The sequence below is a fragment of the Typopeltis vanoorti genome, chromosome 24 (assembly GCF_054136105.1).
Source record: "Typopeltis vanoorti isolate ZY-2024b chromosome 24, IOZ_Tvanoo_1.0, whole genome shotgun sequence".
Classification (NCBI taxonomy): Eukaryota; Metazoa; Arthropoda; class Arachnida; order Uropygi; family Thelyphonidae; genus Typopeltis; species Typopeltis vanoorti.
Window position 1 is genome coordinate 44,577,623 of NC_143572.1, and position 26,168 is coordinate 44,603,790.

General features: G+C 35.9%; 1 protein-coding gene across 1 annotated transcript in view; it reads left to right on the forward strand.

The window, feature by feature from the left end:
• LOC150093143 (CD63 antigen-like) overlaps positions 1-26,168 on the forward strand; it is a 98,713-nt gene that overhangs the window by 35,451 nt on the left and 37,094 nt on the right. Inside the window, exons 2-3 of the mRNA XM_090413426.1 lie at positions 10,427-10,615; positions 24,174-24,248. Of these exons, the coding sequence (XP_090269552.1) occupies positions 10,427-10,615; positions 24,174-24,248 (264 nt within the window). The remainder of the gene's footprint in view (positions 1-10,426; positions 10,616-24,173; positions 24,249-26,168) is intronic.

A 26,168-nucleotide genomic window follows, 5' to 3' on the forward strand; every position in this document is an offset into this window, starting at 1 on the left:
TGTTTTCCACACAAAAGAGCTACTGGGATTTTTTATTTAGCCTGTTCAGTTCTCATAATTGATTTTACATTCCATAACATGCTTGTTACCATTTTTTTCTGTGCTTTGTGCTGCTAATTAATTTAATTAGAATTTCCAACTCTTATTATTATGTGACACCTTCAGGGAGTCTAAAGACTCATTGAGGGAGAGTGTGCCAGCAGCATCGACCAATTAACCCCTTCAACTACTAACTGCACTCAAACTAGCTTAACTTTTTGCGTGAACCATTAGTAGCAGAGGCTCTACCAATCGACCAACCTTTGTTGCAGCACCTGCTGCATTTATATAAAGTGTTCAATGAACACGTTATTGTGATATTTCATCCTGGAGAAGTAGGTTTTAATACTACAGGGTTAGGGCAGGTTTGAGGTTTAGAAGTGCAAGAAGATAATATTTCAAGTACTGAGTATCTATGTTTAAAGCAGTGGGACTGGGTGGGATTTTGCCTTGCTTTTGAGAGCAAGATGCTAATCAACTGAGGGTGGTAGCAAATTGTCAAATTATAAACCATTTCGTGTTTATCAGTGGTTGTTAAGATCTTGGAGAAATTAGTGCACAATCATTTATAACATTGGGCAGATAAGGGTAATTTTATCTGTGAGAGTCGGCATGGATTTAAGAGGTGCTCTTTTTTTTTTTTAGTAAAATGATTGCTTTTTTAAAATAGTGACAAGAGCAGCTGAGGGAAAGGCATATTCTGCCATTTTTTTATTTACAAAGGCATTTGATAAAGTACCACATAAGCTGATATTGAAGTTTCAGCATATGGGTTAAGATATCAGGTTAGTGAAATGGATTTGGGATTGGCTACCTGATAGGTATCAGTTTGTGTATGGGGAGCAGTATCAAGGAGGCAGAGGATTACAAGTGAGATCCTGCAGGGCTCAGTACTGGGACCTGTATTGTTTTAACTTTTTGCAATCAATGGATTGCAGGGGAATATTCAGTTGGTTGTAGATGTGAAGCTACGGAGTGTTAGAATAGTGCATATGTGATAGCCCTTCAAAAGGGCTTGAATAAACTGGACAGATGGGCAAATGAATGGAGGTCTCGGTTTAATGCAGCTAAACGTACTCTTGAAGTTTGGGATACATTGATGGGAGATTACACATTTATTTTCAAGAACTGAACTGGAGGAAGAAGGGGGGGAGGCAAGGGATCTAGGGTTGATGATTGATAGAAACCTGAAATTCAGGGAAGATATTGTAAAGGTCTTGAAAGTAACCTAGAAGATTGCTGCAATACTGAAAAGAGTGCTGACCTGCAGAGAGAGAGAGAGAGAGAGTTGTCATTCCATTGTGTAGAACTTTGATTAGACCACACTTGCACTGTTATTCTCAAATTTGGTCCCGAAGTTTTGAGAGAATGTGGTCTGCAAAGTTTGGTAGATAGGAGAGGTAATGATTGAGACTTTGTAACTCTTGAGGTAGTTACAGGGTTGACACTAGAGCATTCCTTCATTTGGTGGAACATAGGGAATAAGTGAAGATGAGGTTATCCCTGGAGGTTATTATTATTATTATTATTATTCATGACACCTCCAAGGAGTCAGACTCGTCATGGGAGGACACCTACTGTACAACTGTCTCCAGCACTACACCGAACCTCCTCCTACTACCAATTATCTACATCAATCACATCTGCTACCCACCGCCACAACTAGTATTTTTTGTTTGTAAATTGCATGTGTTCTGAAGGGCTGATTTGTCTGTATGTGGGATAAAAAAAACCAGAGTTTCTGGGAGGAAAGCCCCTGCTACCTCCGTATAAGATCGGCTAACTCGCCTTCGACTGAGAAAGTTTGTATAAAGATTCCTACCATCACTACAATAATCAAATTTAGGTCTTTTCTAATCGAAGGGCGCAATGTACTATCATTTTTCCAATTGCGCTATGGAAGCGCTATGAAAAGAAGTTGTGAGCAAATGGGTAAAGAGTGATTTCTTTGCATGGAGGGTGGGTAAATTGTGGAATGCATTGCCTGATTGACTGTTTTCAACAAAGTCAATCTTGTTATTGAGAGAATATTTACCAGATTTTTTTTTAATGTTGTTCCCATCCATGGAAGGTTATGTTCAAATCTATAGTACATTTGTACCATGGGTGGAGTGAAGATTTTTATTTTATCAATTTTATATATTTCTAAAATTTATTTTTGTGCTGTTTTATTTATTTCAATTTCCTATTTTTATATTTTTTATTATTATTGAATGTATTTAAATGCTATTAGATCTGCCTTTCCAGAGGCATTAGGTAGCAGCCCTACCACTGGACTTAGCCAAAGAAAAGCTGGAAGGATTATCAGAGAGAACCACAATTCAGGAAAAGGCAAACAAAATTGGAAAAAGGAATACATAATGGGGGGGGTCAGTTTAATGCAGCAAAATGTAAGGTCTTGAGGTTTGGGAAACATCGATGGGACACTGCATCCTCTATGGGAGGAGTTATACTGGAGGAAGCAGGGGAGACAAGAGGTCTGGGTTGATGATTGATAGAAACCTGAAATTTAGGGGACATATTGCAAAGGTGGCGAAGGTAACACAGAGGATTGCTGCAATAATGAGAAGGACGCTGACCTGCAGAGATAAAAGGGTTATCCTTCCATTGTATAAGACCCTGATCAGACCACACTTGGACTATTGTTCTCAGATCTGGTCCCCCAGGATTTGAAGGGATAAATTAACTGTGGAAAGGATACAAAGGCAGATAACAAAGATGGTTTCAGGACTGTACAATGATAGTTATGAGGATCAGCTGAGGGAATGTGGACTGCAGAGTTTGGTGGATAGGAGAGGTGATATGATTGAGACTTTTAAACTGTTGAGAGGTGGTTATTACTGGGTTGACACTGTCGAGTGCTTTCGCTTGGTTGAACAGCAGGAAGGAGTGATGACAAGAGGCCATCCCTGGAAGTTACGAAAGGAAACTGTGAGCAAGAGGGTCAGGAGTGGTTTCTTTGCATGGAGGTTGGTTGAGCCGTGGAATGCATTGCCTGATAGAGTGATGAGGGCGAGAACAGTCAAGGAGTGGTATGATAGACTTTGTTTCTTGGGGGGGGGGATCTCCCCTCGATGAGTCTTGATAGACTTTGTGTTTCGTGGGAGGTTCTTCCTAAGACTCCGTGGAGGCCTTGAATAATAATAATGAAGATTGCAACATGGAATGCGAGAAGCATCGCATACAAAGAAGAGGAATTTGATAAACGGCTAATCCAAGCTAACAAACATATGTATAGTAACAGAAAGAAACAAAGAAAAAAAAAACAAAGGTACAAAAGAAACAACTATATACAAATCTACAGTGGGATTAAAAAAAAATTACTATGTGACACCTCCAGGGAGTCCAAAGACTCATTCGAGGGAGTATACCAACAGCATTGAATGATTGCTCCCTTCCAACTACTAACTGCACTCAAACTTAACTTTTTTTCGAGCCATTAGTAGCAGAGGCTCAACCAAGAGCAAAAGCAAGCATAATGATTATGGTACATAAATCTCTAAAGAACAACATTTTATATTATAACTATTTGAATGAAAGTCTAATAGAAATTAGACTCGAGACATAAGAGGCCACATAACAATAATTGGTGCATATGCACCAGAAGAGGGAAAAGAAGACAGTAATATATTTTATAAAGAACTACAGAATGCTATAGATAAAACAAACAAAACTATTTATTGCTAGGAGATTTAAATGCCAGAATAGGAAACAAAAAAATACAAAACATAGGTAAATTTGAAGATACATGTAATAAAAGGGTTATCATTCCATTGTGGAGAATGGTTGTTCTCAGATTTGGTCCCCAGGATTTGAAGGGGATAAATTAACTGTGGAAAGAGTACAAAGATGGATGACAAAGACGGTTTCAGGACTATACAATTTTGGTTATGAGGATCGGCTGAGGGAATGTGGACTGCAGAGTTTGGTGGATAGAAGGAGAAGTGATGCGACCTAACTGTGTGTTGAATTGGAATTATTGCGTTCGGCCATTTGCAGCTAGACTCGCCGATATTCATTTGCACTTGTCACTGTATGTAACAAGTGAATTCGACACTGCTCAACGAGCAGTGTTGCTACAGAAAAATTGTATGCTGGCGCGTGTTATTTCTGTGAGATACGAAACTTTTATTGGTGTGTGTTCGTGGTTGAGGGTGAAATATTTTTAATAAAGCACCCTATTAATATTTGTTATATTATTCACTAATCTTACTTATTCTCAGCTCTTCCGTTGCCGACAAATTTATATTCTTTAAGTCGACTGCGCCAGCCGGCAACTGAATTCTGAGATACAATTTTAAGCTACTGAAAAAACAATATAGGGATCAAGTGGTTCGCAGTCGTGGTCCCCCCTTTCTTAGTTAGTAATGGATTCCGCTATTACTTATGCATGGTCTGAAATTTAACAAGTGGTAACTTAATTCTCAGAACAATGACACTCATGAGGTTTGAATTAAAGAAATACATTTATTTAGACAAACACATATACACTTTAGTTAGAAATTCTAAAGAGCCTGAACTCCCCCCCCCCTTTTAAGTTAATGTATCCAAAAGGTTTACTCCAAAATTTTTTATACTATCAATCTCATACTCTTCTTTGTATAACTACGTTTAGGCTCGGTTAATTTCTACTGAGTTGCTCAATTCATAAATATAGGAATAACGCATATACATAGATACATTCTACAATCCTAGTGTGAAGCATATCAGACGTACTCCATCTTGCAAAATTCACATGAGATAATATTCTCTCTTATGTTCAGGCTTTATCCTCCCTCAAAATTCAGTTAATATTTAAATTCAATTTTATACAATGATAACAATGTTTGTTCTAACATAAACAGTCCGAAGCCTTGGTTCCCAGCTCAGCTTAAGCTCAGGGTGTCACTTGCTCTTTAGACATAGACAGAATATCCAAAAGATTACAGTTCTTTAGATACAAAGTGGAAGTTGACTATATGGAGCTCCTTAACGTTCTGTTTCTTATACCTTCTTTAGTTATTATTCAATTTAATACAAAAACTTGCATCTTACCGTTCTTGCTTTTCTGGTAGTTATTGGGACTTCCTTAATTAGACTTCCGGGTTTCCTCGCCGTATATCCTTAACGTTCTGTTTCTTATACCTTCTTTAGTTATTATTCAATTTAATACAAAAACTTGCATCTTACCGTTCTTGCTTTTCTGGTAGTTATTGGGACTTCCTTAATTAGACTTCCGGGTTTCCTCGCCGTATATCCTTAACGTTCTGTTTCTTATACCTTCTTTAGTTATTATTCAATTTAATACAAAAACTTGCATCTTACCGTTCTTGCTTTTCTGGTAGTTATTGGGACTTCCTTAATTAGACTTCCGGGTTTCCTCGCCGTATATCCTTAACGTTCTGTTTCTTATACCTTCTTTAGTTATTATTCAATTTAATACAAAAACTTGCATCTTACCGTTCTTGCTTTTCTGGTAGTTATTGGGACTTCCTTAATTAGACTTCCGGGTTTCCTCGCCGTATATTTCTTATGGCATCTGCAACACACTTCTATTCTTTTCGAAAAAGATTCACCTCTTCCCTGATTTATACATTGGCATGGCTAACCAACGGCCTTTTTCTGGAACTCTGGCCGCATTCCTCAGTTGTGGCTATGGTCGACGCGGCACATACAGCAACGGGAGACTGTTGCTGGGCACGGCGGCAAGCTTCACAACTATCCAGCACTTGGATCAGGAACTGGGAACAGAAAATAAGAGAGCAATTGAATTCTGCGCCAAAACCTATATAATTAATGTGAGCGCCCTCTCTTGGTGACATCATGCACATAGCGGCAGCCGATTGATCACTGCAGCTCTGAACTGTTTTTGACATGGCTCAATACATATATCATCATGTATACATCTTTCAGCATTTATACAAATTTTTCTTTTGTTAAATAATCCACAAACACTATCTATTTAAATCATGGGTTTCTCAAAATTTACTTAATATCTACTAAAAATGGTTAGACATGCATCTGAATTACCAAGATGCACATTTTCTTCTGGAGGCATAAGCATGTCCATATCCATGGCTTTTAACGTTACCTTATGTTGGGTCAGAATTAGGATGATTCATTAAAAGTGAGTTGGCACTTTTTCCTACACAACAATATGATTGAGACTTTTAAACTGTTGAGAGGTGGTTACAGGTTGATACTGGAGAGTTCTTTTGCTTGGGTGAACAGTGGGAAGGAGTGATGACAAGAGGCCATCCCTGAAAATTACGAAAGGAAACTGAGCAAGAGGGTGAGGAGTGGTTTCTTTGTATGGAGGGTGGTTGAACCGTGGAATGCATTGCCTGATGGAGTGGTGAGAATGGTTAATGAGTTTAAGGAGTGGTATGATAGACTTTTGTGTTTCTTAGGAAGGACCTCCCACTAAGTCTTGACTCCATAGAGGCCTGAATAATAATAAAATGGTTGCAGACGGCGTGATTTTCTCATTTATAATATGAGAATAATGAATTCAGTGTTTAAACCCAAGGAAATATTTAAATATACTTGGTCAACCAGAGGATGCATATCAGTAATAGACTACATTATCACAAAGTTTAAATTAGCGAAGTTAATTTTCGATGTAAATCGAGGCTTCGAATTAAACTCTGATCACTATGTGGCATCAGCAAAAATTTGGTTTAAATCAAAGTGGCTAAAAATATATAAAATTGAAAATTCTTATCAATCTAGTTACAAAATTTCTTAGGATCCCCAGGTTAGACAACAATATCAAAAATGCACAAACTTAAAAACAGAAACCACACATGCATAAAGTGACATAGAAGAGGAATGGAAAAATCTCAAACAGATTCTCACAAAAGCAGCAACAGAAAGCTTAGGAATAAAGTGCGAATGGATTTTAAAAAGAGGACTATGAGAATGGAACAAAGAAATAGGAAATATAAAAATAAAAGGACAGTTACCAGAAATGTCTAAATTCCAAAATAATAGAAGCAGAAATAGAGTATAAAAGAAACAGTACAATTTGCAAAACAAGAAGTAAAGAAAAAACATAGAGAAAGATGGAACAATTTAGTAACAGAACTAGAAAAGGATATATTTAAGCCACAACCCAAAACCTATAAAGTAATGACATACATGAATAAAGAAATAAAAGATAAATACAAACAATAAATTTAGAAAAATGGGTGACTTATTTACAAAATCTCTGGACACATGAGAACAATGAAATAAAATTTTATAAAACAAAGAATGACCTAACAGAAAATAACACAAAGTTAGAACTGAAAAATACAATAAAGATGAAAAATAGGAAAACACCAGGAGAAGACTATAAATATAGAACTATACAAAAATGCAGGTGAAAAATTTAATGAAAGACATCTGAAATTTTTTAATATGGTTTGGGGAAACTCTTCAAAAAAAAAAAAAAAAAAGCACTGGTTATCCCAATCTATAAAAAAGGGAAATAAAGATTATTGCAATAACTATATAGGGGAATTAGTCTATTAAATACAGGATATAAAATATATGCAGGAATATGAAGAGACATGGGCATCAGCAGAGGGGGGGCAAATGGGGCACTTACCCACCTCGGGGATCTACTTGTGGGAAAAAAACGAAAAATTAAATAATTATATAAAAACTTATTGATGTAATTATGTCTTCAAGCTTTGTACCCCTGGAAAATTTTCTGTGGATACCCATGAAAAGAGAAGCTAAACAGTATTGTAGAGGACAACCTACTAGAAGAACAAAACTGTTTCCGTAAAGGTCGATCCTGCATACATCCAATTTTTACTCTAAAATTATTAATAGAAAAGAGAATTTCAAAAAGAAACATGTGGCCTTTATTGATTATGAAAAAGCCTTTGACAAAATTAGTAGACAAAAATTGTTTAAAATATTAAGATTTAAACATACCTAACCAACTTTTACAATCCATTCAAGAAATATATACAGGAAATAAAATAGCAGTTTTCTGTGAGATGTGTTCTAGAACACATCTCACATGGAAAGATATATCGAGGAGTATGACAAGAATGTACCCTCTCACCTCTGCTTTTCAATATATACAGGGTGTTCGGGATAAATTTGACATATTTATAATTAATTATATTTTTCCGTAAGTTACATGTATTAACACACACTTCTCTTCATTTAAAAGTTTGGACCCTTCTTCATTCATATACAAGATGTCAGAAAGGATGGATAGCTGGAACCCACCTGAATCATGGAAGAGAATAACTTGTATCATGATGATTCGTGCCCGCCATCAAAATAAGGATATTACGACTGCTGCCCAATGCTCCATGAATACAGTAAAAACAATCAGGCATGAACTAGAGACTTGCAATGGTGACTACGAGGATGTAGCAAGAAGAAAGATCCCTAGCAGACGATCTGATTGCGTTCGTACAGCAGAATTCCTCGCAAATCTGCAGGAACAGGTGTTGAAGAACCCTGGCATTGGAATTCGGGCTTTGTTCGTGGAGTTGCTAACTGTAGTCAAGCCCTGGATAACAAGGGTAGCCAATGGTAGGCCGTATGTATGGCAGCAGGATTCGGCCCCTTGCCACACCTCTGGGAAAAGTCAAAAATGGTTGTCTGAAAATTTCTACGACTTCACCAGTCCAAATGTTTGGCCTCCAAACTCCCCAGACCTTAACCCCATGGATTATTTTGTATAGGGCGCAGTTGAAAAAGACACCAATCGCACTTCCAGTAATACAAAAGCCCAGTTAATGGATAAAATTAAAACAGTTTTTGCGGCCCTTCCCAGGGAGACTGTAGCATCAGCTTGTTCGAGGTTCCGAAGCAGAATTGAAGCTGTGATCGATGCTAATGGTGGTTATTTTGAGTAAATCTTGTTGATAGTATTGTAATTAACTCTGCCTGTAATGTTTTTTTGTCAATTCATTAAATTTAATAGATACAAAGAAGATTTTCTTTTTCCTTACGAAACTGTCAAATTTATCCCGAACACCCTGTATATATGTATAAAATTATAAAAATCTGGAAACACTGTTTCCAGATTGTTATAAACCCCACAAATGAAGATAGATAACTACTATTTGCAGATGATCAAATAGTGTTAGCTACATCAAGTGATGATTTACAAAGATCATTAAATGATATCTCAAAACAATATGACAATATCTAAAGAAAAAAAAAAATTAATGGCATTCAAAGGAGAAAACCCAATAAGAAGTAAAATAGTGATAATAAAATATCAAAAGTAAATACTTTCAAATACTTGGGATGTGGTTCTTCATATTATTATGTAACGCTTTCAGGGAGTCCAAAGACTCATTGAGGGAGGACAACTACCTTCATCTATACCAGCGCCATCTACTGCGGACTACCACTAGTATTTCCACAGACAATCGCAAACATCCATGACAGGATTTGAACCAGCAGCCTTTTGGCTGGAGAACGGATATGCTAACCACTCGGCCACCGAGACCGGCTGGCTGCTGAAGAAGAAAAATATACACTAAAATATCAAACTTTGTCAAAGTAAATGGCATAATAAATAATATATTTAAGCCATTCCTAGTGCAAAAACACTAAAATCAGGTTATATAATGTCCTGTCAAAACCAACTCTACTATATAAAAGCATGGACCATAAAAAGGAAATATGAAAAACAAATTCAAACAGCAGAAATGAAATTTTCAGAAAAACAGCTGGATATACCAAGTGGGACCATAAAACAAATGAAAAATTTCACAATCCCTGAACATAAAACCAATTAATTACTACCTAAGACAGTATAAACAAAAATGGATAGAACATTAGACACTAGCAGACTACTGAAAATTTTATACAAATATAAAATAAGTGGAAAAAGAAGAATCAGAAGACCAAGAAAGAGATGGGATGAGACTGGAACAGGCCACCTGGCACTAAAATCCATGATGAGGGGGAAAAAATTTTTTTTTACAGTCCAGAAAATCTCCTCTATAGACTAAAACATGGAACTTTTCATGAATCACTGCCCTGCTAATGAAGCCACTTTAAATCTTTAATTAGCAGGGCAGTAATCTCACACCACTAAATGAAATTAATTTCCCACCTCAAAGATAATTACAGACATCCATGCTTGATTCCAACCAAGCCATGATTTCAACCCATGGCTTGGTTGGACAACAAATATGCTAACCACTTGGCAACCAAGCCAACAAATTATTGTCCATGTTACTCACAATAATCTCTGGGAATTATAAGGTTGTCATTTTTTCAGTAGAATCTACATAAAAAGTTATTTTAAATGCCTAGTATAATTTTTGTTTGAATACCAATATATTCTCTTTGCTTTTTTACATTTCATTCTCATTTTTAGAATGTTAGAATTTTTTAATTGAATTTTCTTTTTTAATGTTAACATCTTTCTTTCCCACAGCTTTCTGGAATTGCCATTATTGCAGTAGGCAGTTATGTTTATCATAACGCTGCAAACTTTGGAGTTATTATTGGAAATGCATATTCTTCTCCACCAGTAATTCTTATTATAGTAGGATGTGTCATCTTTTTGATAGCCTTTTTGGGATGTTGTGGTGCTGCTAAAGAAAGTTACTGCATGATTACTACAGTAAGTGATTTTTATTAATACTTAATGTAACTTATATACTGCTTTTTTTTTTTTTTTTTTTTTTTTTTTTTTTTTTTTTTAAGAGCTTAAACTTCAGCCATTTGACTTTCTTTTTTTTCATAGTGGGGGATGAGTGTGTTGTAGGATATTTTTGAAAATAGATGTGGAAAGAAAATTGTGACCATGGAGAGTTGAATAATAATGAAAGGTGAGGATAAGGAGAAATCTGAAAAGTTTTGTCGTTGCTTGCCTCCACTACTACTTTCAAAGATGAACAAAGTATGAATGACAAGATAGTAATGTGTACATGGCATCCTTCACAAGACAATCTGAAAGTGAATAGTTGGAGGTGTGCGTGTGGGTGGTGGAAACAGCAGTATTATGCCACAAACAAGAGAAAGGTGAGGTACAAGGAAGAGTATGAAAGAGCAATATAGAAAAGGCAGAATTACGGAAATTCTGCAGGAGGAGTGCTTGAGGAAAAATCTTTTCCTGGAGCAAAGATTAAATGTTTAGGATGCAGCTACAAATACTGCTTAGGCACTAACTGCAATCTATGTAAGGGAATACTTGAATATATTGTGAAAAACAAAAGGCTGAAGAAGGTATTGGTGCCAAATGGATGAAGGTGTTAAGCATGAAATCTCAAAGGACACTGCAGAGGCAGGAAGATCTCAGTTGATAAGAAGTGCAATATAATAAATTAGCAAATCGAGCCAAAAATTTCTTGTGGGGCAAGTAGAATGAGTAAAATTCTCATATACCATTATCATCTTACTATAGATTGGTAACTACTGCAGAGGACAGTCACTGTGTTCAGTGAACAATTAATGAGGAAATGTTATTCTCAGCAGTGACTAGCTTCTCAGCTAGAGTATAAAGGAATGTGAGAGAATGGATTACTGGTAAGCAAGAGGTATATAGGGAATTAAACTTGATGTCATTAAGGCAATAGGACTTTGATATTGCTGTTGTTAGGAAACATTCCAGGGGGTTAATAGTAGCTTGACATAATTATTATTATTACAGGTATCTCCATGGAGTCAGTAGACTCATCATGGGAAACCCAAACTATCAAAACAATATCTATCATCTCTTTTTGAATTTATTTACAGACAAAGAACTCACAGCTGAAACCTTGTTCTCACACCCTTGTTAACCACACTTTCCCTTAATTTCTAGGGATGATCTCTTGCTCTTCCATCACTATCACACAGCTGAAACATTTTCCCCCTGCATCAATCTTATAAAAAACCTTTTTAGTAATTTAAATGTTTCTATCATATCCCCCTCTTCTCCACCCATCAACAGACCTCTGCAATCCACAAGCTCTCAATCTATCAATGTAGGGAACATTTTTTACACCACTCAACTTAGTAGTCACTCTCCTCTGAACCCTCTCCATAACCTCCCTCCTCATCTCCAAGGAATCTAGGTGACAAGACTTGAGCACAGTAATCCAAATGTGGAAGTATCAACGCTTTATAAAGGGAATAATAATCTCTTTATCTCTGGATGTTAGTGTGTTCCTCAATAACTAAGTAATCCTATGTGCAATCCTGGACACCTTAGCAATGTGTCCCCTGAACTTCATCTCCCTATCCACCAACATCCCTAAGTACCTAGCTTCATCAATCTCTTGGAGTACTGTTCCATCAATGTAGTACACAGCTGGTAATCTTTTAATCCCAAAAAGCATAACTTTGCACTTTTCCACATTGAACTGACATCCATTACATTTTGCCAGCTTATTTAAATCATCCTGCAAACTCTCAACATCAGCTTGATTTTTTTATTGCAATACCCAACTTTGCATCATCAGCAAACAACTGAATATCTTTAAGCCATTTCCTATATTATTTATGTACAAATTAAACAATGGCCCAAGCACAGAGCCCTGAGGCACACCACTGGTCACCTGCCTCATCCTGGACTCTGCTCCTCTATATACCACCGTCTGGTATCTCTATCTCTCCTTGAGCCATTCTCCTTTCCATATCACCAGTTTAGTATCCATCCTCATCTGCTCCAATTTGTGCAACAGTATTCCATGGGGGTATCCTGTCAAAAGCCTTAGCAAAATCCAGAAGTACCACTGTGTAGCCATTTCCTTTGTCCAACTCAGGTCATTCTATTATAAAGTTAATAAATTGCTAAGACAGGATTGACCTTTAACAAAACCATAATGTTGGCCCTTATAGAGTATCATATCCTGACCCACCCATTCTTGAATTTTGTCTTTAACCAACTTTTCCAATACTTATACCACCACTCCCGAGATGGTGATTAGCCTGTAATTAACTACTGCAGTTTTAGAGCCACCTTCATGCAAAAGAACTACTTTGCCTTCCTTCCACTCCCTAGGGACCATACCAGAGTTCAAACTTAAGTTAAATAACCAAGTAAGAGGCATTGACAATTCCTTTGCACATTCACGCAACACTTGAGCTGATATACTCCATCTAAACCTACAGCAGTGTTTGCATTTAAATTTTGCAATATACTAAGTACCTCCGATTTCTTAACTTCAATTCTCACATTGGTTATTGGTACAGAGATATCCTCACTTGGGTGATACTTTTGAAATGTGATCACTCAGTAACTACTGTTACATCTGAATTTGTCATCTCAATACCATCAGCATCCACTAAAGTTATCCTTCCGAAGTCATTCTTCCTTTTACTTGCCACATAGCGGAAGAACTCTTTTGGATTACCTTTGATCTCCTTGGCTAAGGTCTTCTCATAATCTGATTTAACTTTTCTTACTATGCTGGTAATCTTTCTAGCTTGAGCCTTGTACTGCTCATGGGTGTACTGATCGCCTTTCTCCTTGTAAATTCTCCATAACATGTTTTCTTTTTTTTTTTTTTTGCAGATCAAGCTTGATACTACTACTTGTCCATCTAATGCCTACCTTGTTTGTCTTTCTGACCATGGGGACACAATTTGATATTGCCTTCCTTTAGATACCTGCTGATTTTATCCCATGTACTGCTAGCATCTTTCCCCTGCAATATGTTCTGCCATGGGACAGCTGCAAGCTCCGAAGCAATTGCTATAATTGCCTAACCTGTAGTTCTGTATGTACCCCTTCTTAAGAGAGAGATCCACAAATTTTGCAACCTCCCAAGTCAATATCACATGATCGCTCTCACCAATTGGAGGTAACGAGGACACCTTACTTATGCATATATCCTCTGAACCAATGATCAGGTCCAGCACTCTTACACCACTTGTCCCTTCAGTTATGTACTGTTTCAAGTAATTATCTCGTAGAAGATGTATGAATTCCATTTCCTTTTTGCCACATGATATTTCCTCCTTCCAATTGATATTACCATAATTAAAAGCCCCCATAATAACTGCTAATCCTGCACTAATTTGCTGATGCATGAATTCAATGTCGCCCCCTGGCCAGTAGCAGCAACCAACTGTGTATTTGGTTGTGTTGGTCATTATTTCACACCAGGCCACCTCAAATGAACTATCATTCACATGTCTATCATCTTGATATACCACTTTCTTTGGCTGCAGCTAATCAGCTATCATCAACAGTACTCTTCCCCATGTTCTATCTTTTCTATCCTCCCTGAAAATACTGTACCCATCACATTCAATTCCAGTGACCACATCTTCTGCTGACAGCCAAGTTTCACTAATGCCTACAACTTTTTGTGAGATTGCACTGACTAATGCCAAAAATTCTTCCCTCTTATTTCGAATGCTTCTTGCATTGGTATACAAAAATTGCAGATTCCCTTTTTAGTTCATTTTACCAGCTTTAGAAATGATATACATGTCACTAATTTCAGTACTCCCATGCCAATTTTTATCCACTTTATTCCGTGAATAAGGATCAACAAATATATAATCACTGCTTAATTTTCTCCCTCTTACACTCAACCTTTTCAATTTTAGTTTCCCTGCCCAATTATTTCAACTTGTTCAGAAAACAGTAACATCTTCAATCGATTATGACCTTCCATGTTCAGATGCAACCCATCTCTTGCATACAGCTGTCTTTTTCCATCCATTCCAGACCTCTTTTTTTGCACATTCTTGTTTAATATCTGTTTAACAAGTCTCTTACACAACTCCAAAGGAGTAGAAAAATTGTTCCACTCCTTTGTGGTGAGGGAAAAAAGGTGGTAAGGTTTTATTCTACAAATTATAGGCTGGTGTAGTTGTGGTTAGTGTGGGTGAGGTTGTGAGAGCTAGAATACAGATATAAGTTGATAACAGCAGTATTGATTATTAGCATAGATCTAAGTTAAGTTTTACCAATTTACTTATGCACTGCATGGTGATAAAAGTATATTGGACAAAGAGAGAGAGAGAGAGAGAGAGAGAGATGCATAATGATGCTATACACTGCTTGGAGAGAAGTCAACAGGTATCCCATGGGCAAGGTGCATCATGCCATGTAATGAGTTTTGTTTTGTAGCTGGTATAGATTGGAGGAATATGGTGCTCCTATAGTGCAACTATGTTCAGGTGAAATGAGAACTGGTAGTTTGAAAGCGGTGTTGTGATGGGATGCATATTGCATGCCTATCAGTTTGGCAAATTGGACCAGCCCAGGTCAGTAGTCAGTGATATCATAATGAGATGGAAGTACAGGGAGTCAACTAAGTGCTACCCACAGTGGCCAATCCACTACACTCACCAAATATAACTTTAGGGTGCTATGTGTAAAAACATGTGTAAAACTGCTATTTGTCGGCTGACACGTTGAACGTACAGTATGTGCATCAACGAACGTGAATCTGCACAAAAATATTCAGAAAAACAAAGCTCACAACATGGGTTTCTCTAGTAGGATGACTGAAAGCCCCACATTGCCCATGAACTAACGTGCAGCGTCTTCAGTGGTATGTACTATAGGATGTAGAAGCTTAAAGTTGTGTTATGGTGTGATAGTTTTTGTTTTCCCTGGTTTGACCCCAGACTTGTTTGTGGTGTCAGGAATATTAAACTAGAAGTATCTGAACATTCTGCACAATGCAGTGCTTCTTTGTGGCATTTCTACAGAGCCAACCATCTTTCAGCAAGACAATGCATCATGTCATAAGGCTGTTGCTGTAACTGTGTGGTTTGTGGATGTGAATGTCGCCACACTTGACTGGTTTCGACAGAGCCCTGATGTCAACACTATTGAACATCTGTGGAATAAAATTGAGCATCGAGTGAGGTCAATGGACATCTACCCCACGAAGTTCAGGACCTCATTACATGTGAACGAGAAGAATATTCTCATTTTTTGCTACTATACTGTTTTATTGTCATTATTATTATCCCAAGACCCCATGGAGTTGCTCATCTAGGAGGTCCTTTTGTCATACACCCAGCTCATCATACCATGCCCTAAACACACTCAAATTTCTGCAGAAATTTGAGTGTGTTTAGGGCATGGCATCTTCTCAGGCAAGGCATTCCAATCATTCACAAATCTGCATGCAAAAAAACATTGTTCCTCACACCCTCCTTATTCAGCTTCCAGGGATGATCTCTGGTTGTCTCCCCTGATCTCCCACCATTTTCTGTAAAACCTGTTCAATATTGATTCTATAATAATCCCTTACTAACTTGCAGGTCTCTATCATATCATGCCTCTTCCTCCTATCCGCTAGACCAGGGGTGGCCAACCTATGGTGCAATGCGCCAAAAGTGCCGCATTTCATTATTAGAAGTGGTGCACTGAACCCCAGAGAAAAATTTTAAAAAATTTTGTGTGTGTGTGTGTAAAAACACAGAATTAACCTACCACTGAATTCTAGTGCGTACTTATTATACTTGTTTGATCTTGAAGCAACAGGCACCGGCAAATGCTGACATGCATCACCGGTTACTCGATCAGTTTACAGCTGACTCTCGTGTCATAATGTTCGATGTGAGTGAACAATTGTGTTTTTGAACTTATGTTTTTATTAACAGTTCTTTAAGTTTAAGATAAGATTTCTGTTTTCATGAAAGCTTAATATAGTTCTGTAAATTTTAAAATAAATTTTTTCATTTTGAACGCATATGTCAAGTTCTTGCCTGCTCCCCTAATTTGCTGATTACTGAAACCTGCAGTTATTCGGTGTGTTTTTATGTTTTTTTTATACAATATCTTTTCCTTTTTATTTGCGTATCGTAGGTTTATTCCTAAAATGTAACTGATCATCAGCAAAGCTTTCATAATGAGGATGTTTGGGTTGTGTGTGTGATTGCCAGCTGATCGACTGTTCTATGGCTGGAAGCAATCTCGTATTTCATTGGACATAATATATTACGAGAGAGAGAGAGATGAAAACTCTATGAAAAAAAAAAATATATATATATATATGATTTTTAAACTTATAGAACTGTATTAGGCCTTCATGAAAACAGGAATCTTATCTTAAACTTGTAGAACTGTTTTTGAATATTCATAATGTTTAAAACGATAAAATAATTTAAATAAATTATTTAATAATAAGCTTTACTTTTTGAAATAATTTTTTTTTTTTTTACAGTCAGTTACCCATTACTTTGCAAAAGAAAATAAGCAAAAGATGATAGCAAGCACCAGTTTAATGAACTGTGGGTAAATGAGTTCTTATTTATTGCGGTTCCTTCTGGAAAACCGTTGTGCTTTGTTTGTGAAAGCACTCTCTCAGATAATAGAAGACATGATCTTAACAGACACTATAGAAAACATAGAGATGAATTAGAAGATAAACTGAAGTTAGTTCCTGGGTCTGAGTTGTGGAAAGAATGTGTGGTTAAGAAAAAGGAAGAAATAAAAAAGAGACAATATATTTGTGAAACGAAGTTGTGAAAGTGTGGCAATGCTGGAGGCGTCTTATGAAATTGCCTTTGTGTTGTCTAAAAAACAAGCCTTTCTCTAATGGAGAGGAAGTTGTCAAGCCCTGTCTCGAAAAATTTGCAAAATGTCTTGGTGATAAGAATGTTGAAAGAAAAGTAAACCAAATTGCTCTGTCCAATCAAACAATTACAAGATGCATTGAAGAACTTTCCCATGATGTTACTGAGCAATTGAAACACCATGTTCATGCTTGTTCTTTCTTTTCCTTGGACGAATCTGCTGACATACGTGATGTAGCCCAATTAAGCATTTTTATAAGATGAATTGATGGTAATTTTAACATCTTTTGAAGAACTTATCGGTCTTGAGTCACTTCATGGAAAAACCAAAGGGTCAGACATATTTGACAAAGTAAAGTCATGTCTAAAAAAATCAACAACTAGATTCTAGTAAGCTCATCAGTGTTTGCACTGATGGAGCACCATCAATGGTAGGTAGAGGTTTCTGGGACTGTAACTTTACTTGAAAGGTTTTTAGGTCATTCTCTACTAAAGTATCACTGTATTATACATGAAGAATCTCTGTGTGGAAACACTCTAAATTTGAAGCATGTTATGATATCAGTTGTAAAGTGTGTGAATAAAATTAGAGCAAGAGGGTTAAACAGAAGAGAATTCAGAGAATATTGTGAACTGCTAGATATGGAATATGGTGATCTCATCCTTCATTGTGAGGTGTGCTGGCTTTCTAAAGGACAAGTTCTCAGTAGATTTTGGAAGCTGAAAGAAAGTGTTCATAATTTTCTGGAAGAGAAGGATGAGCTGCATGAGGAAAAAGCTCTGTTGATGAGAAATGGCTATTTGATTTAGTATTTTTAGTTGATGTTACCAGTCCCCTTCAATGATCTAAATTTGAAACTGCAAGGCAAGAACAAATAGTTTCCTAGCTTAGTAAATGACATCGATGCATTCAAAATGAAATTAAAACTCAAAGAAGACTGCATACTTGCATTTATAAATCCCTTTTCACTTACTGAACAAAAAATCTTGATGATGATGCCTAGTAACATACAAATGGACCTTATTGATCTCAAAACCAATTCTTTATTGAAAATGAAATTTAATGAACTTCCACCACTCCCAGATGCTTCTGATATAATCAATTTCTGGTGATTGTTGCCCTGTGAACATTTTCCAGAACTGAGAAAATTTTCTCAGAGTTATATCTGTTGTTTTGGAACTAAATACAGATTTGAACAAGCATTTTCATCAATGAAAATGATTAAGGTCGTGACCGGCTGATTCAAATTCGAAAAACTGCTTGATGCTTTCTGTAACTGATTTAACTCCAAACATTACAAGCTTAGCAATTTCAAAAGTCTCAATAAAATAATTCATGTTTATCTTGTCTTTATATGAAATCCTTTTATTTAAAACTGCTAAAAGTGTATATTACCATATATATAATAAATCATTTTATGCATAAAATATGGTAATATGTTATCCATATTACCATTTTTTAAAAGGGCTGAAAAGTGGTATAGGTTTGTATGGCACATCTTAACTAAAAAATGAAAAAATTGGCGCATGAACTATAAAAGGTTGGCCACCCCTGCACTAGACTCTGTAAATTGCATATCCTCATATTTGAGATTCCAGAGACACATCACATGCTTGTGGAAAGTATATGCCCCATAGAATTGCTACAGTTATCAAATCAAAAGATCCTACATCTTAAGGTGGGGACAATGACTGTTTAGACTTCTTTCTAAGCAGTATATATGCTTTGATTTTGCAAATTCTTTTAATAGAATTGATGTACAAAATAGGAATGGATGGGATTAAATACTTCGATAATCACCCATCCAACTCAATAAGTCAGGTCTGTTTTAGTGCTGTTTTAACTTATATTAATGATACTGTGATGGATTTAACTGAAAACATGAAGCTGTTTGCAGATTCCAAATTGGAAAAGAATAAAGAGTCAAGTAGATATATTACAGGAGGATTTGAATAGATGGTATTAGAACTGTCAGTTTAGTTTTGTAAAGTTGAAGGTTCTAAAATTTTGGTAGGAAGAATAGAATGCAATGTTTAGATTTGGTGTGGGGAAATAAAATATTTCTCTACGCCAAATTGTAAAGTCATTGCATTGGTATGGCAATAATTCAGAGGACCTTGACATGAAAGAAAAATGATGGTTCCATTGTATAAGACAATGATCAAGCCTCGTGGATTGTGTGTATTCTTGGTCACGTCATATTCATGTGGACGAAAACATATTAGAAAGGGTTCTAAAGAAGATTAAGGTGATATCTGGTTTATGGAATGCGGGGTATGAAGACAGATTGAGAGAATACAGTTTTCGAATCTTTGACTAGGAGGAGGAAGGAAGATATGGTTTAAGACATAAGTTGATCAGGTGATACTAGGTTATGGAAAAATTTTTTTTCATAGTGGGGGACTAGTAGAAAAAGAACAGATTCCTGTAAACCAAGGAAGTGAGGAAGTGCTTTGCATTTGAGTAGTTAGTGAGTAGAATGAATATGGACATGTTGAATGCATTTAAAGGATAGTTTGAGTTTCATATGCGATGGGCATACCCATTTCATTTAGTCTAGAATCCATGGGGTTTGTGGTTTAAAAAAAAGCTATTCCTGTGATCATTTTTGCTATATTTGGGCTTTACTGTTTTGTTTCTTGATCTGTTATTCCAGTTTTGGTTACTGAAGTTGTCTAAGGAGCAAAAACAATTCTAGAATTATTCCTATTCTGGAATCTGCAGAAAATTTGGATTTTTAAAATTAATTTTGGTTTGTAAAGTTTAATTTTCAACTCGTAGAACACATCTAAGTACAGTGCAGTTCTTCGGCATTAACTAGTCTAGTTTTTGATAGTATCATCCAAAGTTTCAAACCAGTACCACATTAATTTGCAGTTATTATATAGTGAAACCTGTGGAGTAGTCATAACTAAACATTCACATGTAAACCACAGTAATTAAATTTTTTAATAAGTAAATATTTTGTCCTAAGTATCTTAGGACATCATCAGTACACTTATTACAAACAATACTAGGAATAACATATAGTTAGAGTGCATTTTTACAATGGAATCCCACTATGTGTGCAGTATCGTGTTATAGAATTAAAATATATCTGATATAATCAGAAATAAATTAAAATAAATTTATTTTATATAGTTGAGGATGACAATTTCCCAGACTTTAGGGATAGTAAGAATGACATTGCAGTTTAAATTGGGTCTGTGATGCAATGCTTCAGTACTTTCTTTATATAAATGTTCATGTTTATATAAGGATCTATGTAGAAGTTTGTTTTTTCCCATTGGATCTTATTGTTTGGGTTTACAACTCTATGTTGTGCATACAGATTTTGTTCCTCCAAAGAATCTTTAAAAAGAATTGGAAATCACAAAAATACAACCATACTAAATGGATACAATCCAAAAACAACTCAAAAAATCATCAGCCACTCCCCTATGCATCATTATAGACAAGAACAAGCCCGTAGGACTCCCATACCATATCTCAAAGGCATTTCCGAATCTGTCAAAAATTATGAAGAAATACAAACTTGTTGCTACCTACAAATCAATCAACCAAATCTACAATTTACTGCCTTCTAAAGGCAAACTCTCACCTTTGATGCTACCAGGCATTTATGAAGTTCCTTGTTCTTATAAGATGTCTTACTACGGACAGACAGGAAGATCTATTAATAAACGCATCTCTGAACATCAAGAACATATCCATCTTATCAAACCACACAAATCTGGCCTTGCACAACATGAGTTGAAAAACCCAAACCATAGGATCTAATGGAAAAACACCAAACTTCTACATAGATCCTTACATAAACATGGGCGTTTATATAAAGAAAGTGCTGAAGCCTTGCATCACAGACCCAGTCTAAACCATAATGACATTCATACTATCCCTGAAGTCTGGGAAATTGTCATCCTCAATTGTATAAAATAAATTTATGTATGTTATTTTAATAATTTAATTTAATTTATTTCTAATTATATCAGATATATTCTAATTTAATTCTATAACATTCTACTGCATGCATAGTGGGATTCCATTATAAGCATGTGCTCTGTATGTTATTCCTAGTATTGTTTGTAATAACTGTACCGATGATATCCTAAGATACTCAAGAAGAAATATTTACTTATTAAAAAATTTAAATACTGTTAGTTTTAAACTGCAGCTAAATCGACATTATTACAGTATTTAGAAACTGATCTAGTGACCATACTCCTTTCACCCACTTCAGGCTGATAAAAAAAAAAAAAAAAAAAAAAAAAAAAAATCCACTATCAAAGGGAGCTATATAACATTGGGAACTCCGTAATTCATCTTCTAGGTTGAAGTATACAATTGCCCCATCAAATGCTTCTAATTATTAAGATATAGGCCCGATGGAGTCACAAGACTCATTGTGGGAAGCCGACTCTAGAAAACATTGTACAGTCCTGACATCTTTGTTATCCACCTGCACTCTTCTCATGGTTAATTTATCCCTTTCAAAACTTGGACCAAATTTGAGCACAGTAGTCTGGGTATAGTCTGATCAAAGATTTATACAATGAAATGACAACTCTTCTCTGCAGGTTACTGTCCTCAGTATTGCAGCAATTCTGAGTTATCTTCACCACTTTTGCAGTATGTTCCCTAAATTTCAGGTTTCTATCACTCCCAGATCCCTTGCCTTTCCCACTTCTTCCTCCAGTATAGTATGCAGCCTCCCATCGATGTATCCCAAACTTCAAGACTTTCAATTTATCTGCATTAAACTGAGAACCCCATTTATTTGCCTATTTATTCAAATCCTCTTGGAGGGCTACCACAACTCTGTTATTACTAATAACCTTTTCCAACTTTGCTTGCAAACAACAGAATTCCCCTTTCAATTCATTAAAAATGTCATTAATATAAAGGTTAAACAATACAAGTCCAAGTATTGGTCTCTGTGGGATCTGCTTTGAATTAAAGATGCCAAGGAATTGTATTCTTGGTTTAATCCTTTATCCAAGTGTAAGCAAACAAAGTTTGTGTCCAAAGTAACTTCAGGACTTGGGCAACTCATATGTAGAAGCTAATGACTTTGCATCACTTGCCTTTAGTATTCCATAATGCAAAGCACATATCCATATGGACATGTATAATGCTCTGCATTATGGGAAGGGCCATTACCCAGACCAGTTTAAACATTTATTGAGGTCCTATCAGGGGGGAGCCAGACCAAGAAGTGATGCCACGGTTGGAGTAATGCAGAAATCATATTTCCAGTTGCTCAGTCCTGAAGTTACTTCAGGCATAAACTTCGTTTGCTACACTTGGATAAAGGATTTAAACCAAAAATGTAATTTCTTGGCATCTTTAATTTATAGTAGAACCAAGTGGAAAAATTTCTAACGTTAAATATCAGCTCATGTACAATCTTGTAAAATCTTAATGTGGATAAAATGGTTCAAATGATCATTTGAACACTGAACTAAATAAGTTCTTTAAAGCTTTTTTAAGCTTTGATATAGTTGCACCTATGACTGTCAGTTTAGTTTCCTGGGTTTTTTGGAATGTGGAAGTCTGAATTCTTCTGTGATGCTGAAAGTTTGGCTACAAAGTTTAGTTGATAATTGAAAAATGGGGAATGTAATAGAAATAATTTTCTAAAGGAGTTTGTCAGTTCAATATGGAACAGAAGGTTACCTACAGAATCTAAGTAGTTAGCAAAGCATGAGTACCTGGTCCTTCCTTGGAGAATAGTCGATGAGTAAGGGGAAAATGTAGCTACTGTGTGAATAATGGTTAGAGGAACTCATGTTTTCACTCAGATTTGTTTATGTTTATTATAATATAGGACCAGAAAAGTGGCTCTGGATTAGATTAAAAAAAATCCACAGACAAAAAATGCTATTGCATTCTGAGTCAGTTGTGAATATGTCAGGGAGATTCAGTAGATAATATAATACTTAATCATCCTAATATGTATAAATAGGATGGTGTGGAATTTGGGAAAATGATTTTTAATTTTCTTGCTTTATAATGCATACTTGTTAGCTTTCTAATAAGTATGCATTATAATTTCTTAATGGACTAATCTCTTTAGTTTCAAAAGATCTTAGACTTTGATTTAATCTTATCTGCCTTCAGTATAATTGCAACTGATTAGGGACACTAGAATATTTTTAGACCATTAATTCATCTTTCTCCTTGTTTTATTCATCAGATAATAATGAATGATAACTTATGGTTAGCTAGATTGAGAATATTTTACACCTTATTATGTTCTAGTTGTTGTGAATGTGTTTATGGTATGCTTTAATGTTGTATGCATACGCTTCTGTTAATGAAATTTAGGTTATTGTATAATGCTCATAATGACTCCTTGCAGAAATGTACTCTATGACCATTAATTGCCACTTTTTTATTTCCTTATGCCATTAAACATGAGTGATCAATACTTTATTTTAAAAACTTGATTAATTTTTTAATGTAGATAAATTTTGCATTTATCTTCACTAAAATAATTAGTTGATTAATTTTATAACTAAACTAGTCAACTGATTCTTTAGTGAGCTGTAGCTTATCTTCTATTCTTGTATAGATGTACATGCTCCTGAACATGTTGGTGTGAAGGCAAAAATGTCAGTAAATTATCTTTTTTATTTAAAATATAGTATCTCTGAATTAGGTCATATTCTAAACTGCATAATGCTTCTTTTTTTTTTCCCCCTAGTTTGCTGTGCTTCTTGGCATAATTTTTATTGCTGAATTAGTAGCAGGTATTCTTGCATATGTCTACAGGGGTGAGGTAGGTATTTTTATGCACATAGCATAATCTAAGTAATTTTATTCATGTGAAATTGCTGCATTTCTATATGTAACTGAGCCAACATTATTATATTAGTATCTCCATGGAGTCGTACTCATCGTGGGAGATCAATCCTTTGGCACACTAGCCATCATTCACACTATACCTATCATACTTCTCTCAACACTCATTCATTGAAGCACCCACAACCACCTGACACCTCATTCCACCAATTCACCACCTCCAAAAAAGATTCTAGTCGAAATGCTTTGTAGCACCTCTGTAGTGCAATTGGAAGAATGATGGTACGTTGTGACCTTCAATTGGAAAAGGCCCAAGTTCAAATCTCGTCATGATAGGAGGAATCTTTATATGGACTTTTTCAATCGAAGCTGAGTTAGCCGATCTCAAATGGAGGTAGCAGGGTTTTTTCTCCCTGAAACTCTGGTTTTTCATCCTGCATACAGACAAATCGGCCCTTCAGAACACACCAATTTACAGACAAAAAAAATACTAGCTGTGGTGGTTATGGTGGGCAATAAATGGCGCTGATGTAGATGATTGGTAGTAGAGGTTCGGTGTAGTGGTGGAGATGGAGAGTTGTACAATAGGTGTCCTCCTGCGAAGTCTTTGGAGGTGTCACAAATAATAAAGACCTTACTAACCACATGTCCACTGATGACCCCTTGTTTTCTCCCTTCCTTTCATGTACTCGAGTCTTCAGTATTTTAATTTGTACCACTAAGTGGAACAAGTTAAATATTGGTTGTTATGTGGACTGCAGCACGATAAGTAAATTTTATATTTAAATATGTGCCGATATTGCCTAATTGGTAGATTGAGTGAGTGTTGCTGTGAGATCTATGTGCAGAATGCAGTGTTTGGATAAATTTCTTAGCCAATGTTATCATAAATTCATTGCTTTTTGTCAGCAATGGTGATGAAAGGCAAATCATTGCATAGGTCAGCATGGATGACAAAGAAGTAAACAGCATGGGTTTTTCAAAAAGATCATGAAGCTCTCAATGTAGTATGTATGTGTGGGAAGATGTGGCAGATATTTATTTAGAGGCCAAATAAAACAGAGTATGGATATACAGGAAAAGAGATTTTCTGATTGACTATGAGGCTTATTTAAATATAAAGTATTTAAACATGAGAAGGAAACATGCTGTCATAACTGACATGACAGTTCAAGATTGTGCAAATGTTCAGAAAGCATGTGGAAGTCATCATCACGAACCATGGGCTCACTGCCTGTTGGCGTCCAATGCCTCCTTCACTATCTTCTTCCACCTTTCTTTGTCCAGTGCACAGTGTTGCAGTTTCTGTACACCTATTCCTCACCAGTCCTTTATGCAGTCTATCCATTCTCTGTATTATCTACCTCTTCTGTTTACACCATCCATAATACCAAATGTGAATGTCTTTATCTTCTGGTCCTCGCTCATTCTGCAGATGTGTCCAAATAATTGCAGCTTCCGTTGTATAATCTTCTGCATTAGATTCTCCTTTGGTTGTATCTTCCGATAGAGCTCTTCATTCTTCAGATTTGTTCTTCCCTTTGTGATCCTGATTTTTATTTATTTTTAGTCTAAATCTGAAGTCATTTTACTTACCAGATATCTGAATTGTTCTACATTTTCTATATCAATTCTATCCACTTGTATCTTTTGTTTCATGTTCTTCTCACCAAATGCTATTGTCTTTGTTTTTTCCATGTTCATAACAAGTCCAAATCTCAGATTGTTAATTCTCATCCCATGTACTGATATTCCTTTTGCATTTTATCCATCGCTCTTTCTAAATGTGCAATGAAAATGCTTGGTGATACAGGGTCCCACCCTGTTTAGTATCTCTGCTTCTTCTAAACCATTTCCCCAAATCATTAACTATTCTAACTGCTGCAACTGCATTCTG